Source organism: Phytophthora infestans, genomic scaffold, assembly GCF_000142945.1.
Source record: "Phytophthora infestans T30-4 supercont1.74 genomic scaffold, whole genome shotgun sequence".
NCBI classification, from domain to species: Eukaryota; Oomycota; class Peronosporomycetes; order Peronosporales; family Peronosporaceae; genus Phytophthora; species Phytophthora infestans.
Window position 1 is genome coordinate 104,899 of NW_003303685.1, and position 8,332 is coordinate 113,230.

Here is an 8,332-nt window from a genome sequence, read left to right on the forward strand (position 1 = left end):
TGCGCGACTTTGATATTAACTGTAAACCGATTAAAGGCAGTGTCCATGTCAGACTAGCACAGAAGTTTGACAATGTAAAAAAGCGATAGTCCGGTTGTAAACTCTAAGAATAGGTTTGTGAAAGGTGATCACTTGAAAAGTTTGGTACTGGGCGAGATGTGCATAACATATTACACTCGCAGACAGAGTAGTAGGCGACGTGATCATCAAACGGACGTGTATTCCTACTAAGTACTTCTAAGTGGTAGGTCCAAATGATGACGATGTTCGTACTGGAGAGGGTCCTCGAATCCTTGTAAACTGCCTCGGTGTCGTACCTTCACTTGAGTAGGCATCTACCGACCTATAATGTGTCTAGGATCAATCCCCTGGTCCAACATACCCTCGTATCTTCTTCTAGCCAGTGCATCATTCTCTCGTTTGTGCTCTCCTTCCACGATTTCTTCATCTTAGAGGGAATCTTTTTCAGATATGCCCCAAGTCTTTGAAAGATTCTTTCTTCGTCGGTCTCGTTATCGAAGGCCGAGTCCTTTTCGACGCGGCGGAGAAGCCGTCCATTATTCGCTTCTGGTACGCCGCTGATACCAGCCGACGGCACATTTGCGATCGTGGCCTGGTTAGAGTCCTTCGTAGTTAGGGCGGCGTTACTGACATGGAAGGTGGCCGCAACGATCACTGATAGGATGAAGATTAGGCGCATGTTCGCAAGTGTCGAGTAATTCAGCTATATGTTCGTCGGAAAGGAAGAAGATTCAGGAATTCCGTGAGGTTTGTGGATGGCACGCTCAAGATTCTGTTTAATAATATCAATACAACAATACAACGTAACTTGAGTTGACAATATACTAAGTACGTTATTTAGAAAGCTATGTTGACCGGTATTTTCCCTCTATCTGTGCATGGAATGGTCTACCAAAGCCATACGGCTGCAGCTCACGATCTTCTAATTCTGAATTTTAATTTATTAGTAAGCTTTGTTTTGGAAAAGGGCGAGAGTTGCATAAGCCAAAACTTAATTTTAAATTGTATTTTATAATAGTCGAGAAAGGGCTGACCTTAACTGATTCCTACTGTTTATCGTACTACCCCCTTATAGGCTGTGGAGTGACGGAACGAGCATTAGTCTTATTAATTATGAACAGGTATACTAGTACGAATATTTGAATTTCATCTGCATGCACGTCGTGGGTTCGCGATTCCGTACAAAATACAGATTACGCGGAGGGATGGGGTGGCGTATTCAGTGACGGAATACGCCACCCTATCCCTCCGCGTAATCGCAGTGATCGCCGACAGTGAAAATACGCCACCGAACACACAACACATGTACATGTACTATCAACGGTGTATGTTATTTTTGTAATGTCGTGGCGACAGAGTAACGCGGTGACGGTCTAGGCTAGCCTACCCATTATCGAAATGAAGGTACAACGATGAGCTCTTGAGCACACACGACAATTCATTAATCGAGTTCACATTTAATAGTCAACCCCAACGTAAGGCATAATTTGCAAAGGGTCGATCAATAATACCGGTACTGGAGGGGCCCCCTATGATATAATAATGGACGTGAGTAATTTGCTCGACTGGCTAGCCGACTATATCGGTACAATTAAACTCCCCAACATGTATAAAATGGACTTAATTTCTAACCCAGACACAGCGCCTTCCCGAATGGAGGACTTAGAGGCCAAGGAGGGGCAGCCCCCCCCCCTCCAGCGCAGCGCAGCAAACGAGGAGAGGCCGGGCCCACGGCTATTATTAATAGTCAGACGATTGCGAACGCGCTAGTGTCCTACTTTTACTCCAATTTAACCGTACTATACCATTTGAAGACGTATAAAAGGAGATGCTATGTTACCTAAATAACGATTGCCTATAATACATGTTGGGCTTAGAAAGTAAAATCCCTAGAAAGAGAAGGCCGGTTGCAGGATAACATGTTGACTTCAAAGAAAAGAAGAGAAGTTGAACGAAGCACTAAGAAGTGCTATGAAGCGCCGCAAGATTTTATACCAATAATTCACTGACTTTTAATTGTGACTGGCACCTTGCTGAGTACTTCATAGTGCACTAGTTTTGCTTAGTATAAAGTACTGAAGTAGCTGAACGGAGAACTGCCTAAATATATCTATGGCTTATAAAGATCCGTGTTTTAATTATTATTATTTTATGCGGATGACGCCGGTACTCAAAGATCCGTATTACACGCAGGACCAAGCGTCTCTATTCCAGCTCACCAAAGTACTACCCGAATAATGCGCAGGAAGTCTGGTTAATACTTCCTCTATTAAAAGTGTTCTGAGATTGCATTTCATGACTCGTCTTGTGGCAAATTTCTCCGCATTATCATAAATCACTGCCCTTACATACAGATATTGGGTAATTCCTGAAATCGCATTTTACTTTTACTACGCGTATTCATCCATGTTGCACTAATAGCGCAGTGATTTCGCTCGACGCTGTTGCCGCTACGAAAAAAAATAGTTTGAGCAGATCCTTATGCGGTGTCGAGTTCGGGGCTGATCACTATGTACATGAGATTTGTCAAAGTCTCCAAAGTATTATATCAAATCGTTAGATTAGATCATCAAAAAGAAAAAAAGAGGACAAAAAAGATCACTGTTTTGTCCTCTGTTCGACATACACGGTTCGTTCTTTAAATGGTTAGGGGCCTATTGTTAAATGTGCCATCATCATGAAACCAAGAAACGATAAAACGACAAAGAGCCTAAATGATAAATACCTTCATAATGAAGAGCCGTCACTTGCTGGACCTTTTTACTCTAGATAGTGACCTTCACATCCGTTTTGCAGGGATTTAATGCATGCAAATATTAGGTACAGAAATTTGTCCCTCCTCCGACCAGATGGCGTCGTTCACACAACCGTCACCCGGAAGATTGCTTCATTGTTTGTTGTTTGTTCATCAAACGAAATCAGGCATTTAATACCCTTCTATACCTGATAAAGAAATAATCATTGTTTTCCAAGACGACACGTCAGTTTGTGCGTCTTAAAATATTTATGATTGGTGTTTTTTTTCTCGCAATTGATACACGTAAAATTTGTCATTTCAGGAGCCACCCATTACATAAACACGGTACCCGTATGCGCCTTTTTCCCAAGCAACAACTTTTCAGAAAAAATGTCACCGCGTTTTTGGGTACACAAACGTTTGGACATCAAAGCACCCAAACGCAGATGGTGAACCCGGCTTTCATACCGTCACACGTACTGACAACAAAGGTGTTTTCATAAACTAACTGATAATATTGGGCTCCAGCGAAAGGGTGGCAAAAGGCTTGCTGTTGCAAACTCCGTCTACTGATACGTGGGCCTCAGATAGACTTTGACTTGGTTAATGTATGGACCAATACATTTTACTGCTACAAAAAAAGACTTGATACTTCCGAAATAAAATCGACTATGTTTGTTCTTTAGCTCCTACCGACTACTTTATTTTCCTAGTCTATCCTGATATACCTTGCACTGGTTCCTATAGCCATGTCGTCTGCTATGGCGTTATCCTTGAAGGGGTACCAGTCCGATTCTCCTGGGTCGACCCAACCGCGTATCAAATTGGTACTATATGCTAACGATTGTAGCGCGGTCTTATTATCGGTCGACGCGATCCACTGCAGCATGAGTGCCCCCTCCCCCCCCCGTGCCACAATGAAGGTACTCTTGGTCACTTAACTTCATACATCATAGTCACCAAAAACCGTCCATCGATCAGATAGGTCACGTCTTGTCAGGTCACCATTAATCGGATCAGGATGACTCGAGATCCTGAGGCCACTCCTCGTCGCGCCGTCCCGTCAGGTTGGTACCCGCTAGACTCGGCGGCTCGCGTACCCCCTGTCGAGCTCGTAAGAGTTGCCTTATAGAGTAGTCCCGGAGCGCTGAGACCCGTTCGACGTGGGACTAAGGCGCCTCGTGCAATCGGGTCCCTCCCCAGAGCTTCCTGCTGTCCTACGAGGGCGGATGTCAGGTGAAGCGGTGTTATGTATGCGAGGAAAGGAAGGTGTTAGACCACTCTTCCGGTTAGCTATCAGTCTTAAATTTCCCACCTTCTACTCAAGTGGAAGGCAAGTCAATAAAGAAACTTATATTCGTATTAAGTTTTTTTGTCTACCGTTTCGGCCACTGAACGAGGCCGTACGCTCTGAACCGCCGCGGACTACTGACCCTTGGAGGTGGAGGTATACGACATTTGGTAGAGAAGCAGGGTAGTCTGCTCGCTGGAGAAGGTCTCGATTCAAGTGAAGACTCATTGAGGCCGTAAAAAGGAAACTACAACACGGAAGAGATGGCATCTACAAACACCGGAGAAGACGTGGACAACACCTCGAGAGGTGGAGACAGGAAGTCTACCTTCCAGGACGAGACCCAGTCTGTCGACTACGCAAGGCCGTCGTGAGCCAAGCCGCCAACCGGCTTGAAGGGAACAGCTCGGGCTCTGGAACTGAGCCGCCCGTGTACGCGTCGGGATCCGGGGTTCCTTCGATCAATACTACGCAAGAGTTGGCCCAATGTTAACCCTGGACGGCGGAGCCGGTCGAGGTACGGTGCAAAGCTGGCTCAACTTCCTCAACTGGTTGAGATCTGTAGCTCCCCCGAATATGGCTACAGCTATGGAAAGAGCCGACGGGAACGGTAACTTAGGGACCCCCCCCCGCGCGCGCATCTGGACCCCGACTACGTCGTATGGACAGGATTTCAACCCGTTCTTCTCTCTACCTACGGTCCCTGAGAACAGTGGAAGTGCTTCCCCTGCGAGCGTTCCTCCAGGAACCACAAAAGCGCCTCCTTGTAATCTCCAGTTTACCGGGGGGTTACAAGGTGGAGTGGGGAACGCTCAAGCCGCGACTGCTCAAGCGTCGCTGAGTGCTTCTACCCAGGCATCCGCTCCTACCGCTCGAGTCGCTACTCAGAGCCCAGGATCTCGAGCATCGACTACAAATGGGATCGCATACGGGACCCCCTACTGGGGAAATCGGAGCTTTCGGAGGAAACGGAGGGACTACTGCCTCTGGCGGAACTCACCAGAGTCTCGCGTATGGTAGCTACGAAAGTAACCCGTACTACGCTTCCCCGTTGTATGATAACACCCCTTCGATGGCTAGTGGCCTGTACGGGATGCCCACTAACATCCGGAACGCTATCCGTACGCTACAACCGTTCTACTCGGAAGGGGCGTCTGTGGAATATGCTCGATCGTTCAGGGAAGCCTTCGAACGTGCAACTATCGAACTGCATGAGCCCCTCCGACTCAGTGCTTTCCGTGAGTGCTTAAAGGGCAAGGCCGGTGAAGACTGGTGGATGTACTCGCTCATCAATCGTTTTGAGGCCCTAAGGACTCAGTTTCACAGCAAGTTCATCTGTTAAACGTCGTTGCAGTTGATCGAAAACCCCAAGAGCACTAAGTAACCCGGGGGATGTCCGCCGAATTATGAAGTGACATGATTTGAAGCCTCTGCGATGATGCCCAGTATTACGATCCTCAAATACGTTAACAGTATTTTTTGTCGGGACCCCGGAACCGGGATTGGAAAAATGTCCTCGCCACGACCATGATTGACTCAATCATTGCGGCTGTGGTTAGCTACTCCTCAAGAATATGCACCGCCCAGTCGAAGACGACTCCGAGGTCGATAATGTTCCTTCCCTAGAACTTTCCCACGAGAGCGCTGTCATCGAACGCATGATGAACATGATGCAACAGACCCATAATCTACTCGCGCTACAGCAATAGCAGCAGCTACAACAACAACTGCAGTTGATGGAGCGTGCTATGGCTGCCTCCTATGCTACTCATGCGATGAATGTGGATGCTGCGTACACTACTCCTGAGCAGGGCTCTTCCCAGCAGTATCAATCTAATGGAACGATTCATGTTACGTCACTAAGGGGTGCTCGCATTGGACCCGACATGCACACTCGCGATGGTCATATCGTATGTGGTCGTTGTCACACTCTAGGGTGTAGCCGGATTAACTGTCGTCGCGGCAAGGCCACCTGCCCTCACTGCAAGGAAGTGGGTCACATTGTGCTGATGTGAGCGTGTTCCTCCCAGCCGATTCTGGAACAACCAGCAGAGGAACGGGCGCAAGTGCTTCTTGTGCGATGAACCTGGTCACAGGCTTGCTATGTGTCCTCTGAAGACGTCACTGAACGGACTCGGTGCTCCTGCAGCGACGGCGCCGGTACCCATCCAGGGCCAAGCGCCCAACGAGCAGTGATTGGGGCGAGAGGGAGGGGAAGGAAGTGTCGCTCCTTCCTCTTGTCTATGGGTCGACAGAAATGAGAACACTTTGAACTCCGCGGAAGAGTCGACCGAAAGGTATGAGGTGTATCCTGTTGTGGGTGGAATGGGTTACGCCTTGCCAAACAAAAGTGAAACGACTGTGAACGAAGAGTATAGGACGAGAGCTGAGGAACAACTACCGCTTGTGAATGACGGAGGTGCTGAGCCCGTGTAGAACGGTGCGTCGGTGAACGCTAATAATGCAGTCGGCGGTTGGTGGATGGAACAAGAGTGTTGTTTGTGACGGAGGTAGGCTCCGGACCCGCGTGGAACGGTTCTTCGATAGCAACGAACATTGCCAAGCGTCGGCGTGCGAACCTAGAAGTACTTACAAGCGAAAACCAAGAAAATGAGGACGAAATAGTAAGAGAAGAACTAATCGAGGAAGGGGAAGCGGAGGGACCCCGACCTCGGGCGTCCTCGGCGGAACGAGATTACCTGACGACGCCAGCCAGCCACAAGAATGTGATTTCGAGAATACTAGAGCTTGATGAGGAGAGTGATGACGGCGAAGAGCTACAAAAAGAGTTACCCCAAGACGTGATAGAGGTGCTCGACCCCCACCCAAGAAGACTGTGGAACTACGGAAGCAAATATTTCAGTCTGGAGGGTGGAACCACGAGAGAGGGAGGAAGACGTGTCCCTTCCCGGAAGAGACGTCTCCCCCAAAGGAAGCACTGACGGAGTCACCCTTCCTCGTCCCATAAGGGATGAACTCGAGAAGGGGCCTTCGCTCGCGAGAGTATTCTCCGAGAAAGAACTGAGCGCTTTGGAAGACGGAGGACAATCCGGACTGGCTAATGAGAAGGAAGGGTACGACAAGGAACTCGAAGATCGACTGTTCCCTCTTGACGAGGTAGAAAAAAAGGGTCGATTGACCGAGAGCGCGGAGCAGTCGAAAGAATTATCTCTTGCCGACTTGAGTGTTCCACTCGCCATCCCGGACGAAAAACTAGCGAGGACCCCATATTCTTCCCCTGGTCGACTGTCCACTCCGCAGTACTGGCTGGAGTGGTACTAAACGACGCTGACCGCGTCCAGTGGAGAGAAGCGTGCCAACCGTAACTTCAAAGAGGAACCCCCGGTCCTGATCAACTCCGTGACGTCGAGCGACTCGGATTACAGAGACGAAGGAGCTGGAACTTCGACGAAGCGGTTCTCGTGGCAAGACGTACCTAAGAAGGTGGTACGTTTCGCGGAGTTAAATTACCTCCTCATCCAGTAGAAGTGTGTCCCGTGGACCCTTCACTTGTGAAGGACAACATTGCTCTGCCTCTGGAAGGTCCTCCTGAAAGACCCTCTGACCACAGCAGAGCCGAGTACGGTTTGCTTGTTTCTCGAGGAATCCTACCTGAACCTTGGCGTGCAGTGGTGTGGCGAGATGTGTACTTCCTCGTGAAGGCTGAAGCCTCTGGCAGATGCGAAGGATGTGATGGCGAAGGATCACGAGGTAAAGAGTTAAAGGACGACTCTCCGCCTCTTCCTCGGCACCTGGACTTTCAGATCAGGACCGATTAGCTACTCGATCATCCCGTTGCTTCCTCCGACACGCGGTTAAGAAAGCTGCTTGACTAATAAGATCGCATACCTTTACGAGAAGAACGCTGATTAGCTACGCTTAAATATCCTCGAGAGGCGTTTACCTTGCTGACTCTGTCGTTGGAGGAGCCCTGACCCTAAGCCCTATTCTAAACGGAAGCAAGTCCGTTTCGAGTGTTCCTCTCTATACACCGACCGTACAAAAGCCCTCGGTTCTAACAGTTCATCCCAAAACGTGGAACACGGACTGTACGGCTATGTTACCGTCGTCGTCGACGCTCCCAGGCCCAGACGCAAGCCGGGTCTAGTGGAAATACCAAGTGCTGCAAGGAACCAATCGGCTGAAGAAGAGGGCGAAGTCGTCCCCGGCGACAAGCGTGTGATCGGATCGGTGGGAGGTGCGGAAGCTCTATCCTGGGGGTTTATCGAGAACCTCTCAGCGGAGCTCCACATTGCCTCTGGGGCCGTAGCTTGCCTAGTGCA

At 49.0% G+C, this 8,332-nt stretch overlaps 1 protein-coding gene across 1 annotated transcript; it reads right to left on the reverse strand.

Annotated features, from left to right (window-relative positions):
* Nucleotides 1–343: 343 nt before the first annotated feature.
* Nucleotides 344–700, reverse strand: PITG_18986 (secreted RxLR effector peptide protein, putative; the record flags this gene model as incomplete). The annotated part of the gene is made up of 1 exon (XM_002997437.1): nt 344–700. The coding sequence occupies one exon, from the start codon at nt 698–700 to the stop codon at nt 344–346; it is 357 nt and encodes a 118-aa protein (XP_002997483.1).
* Nucleotides 701–8,332: the final 7,632 nt, after the last annotated feature.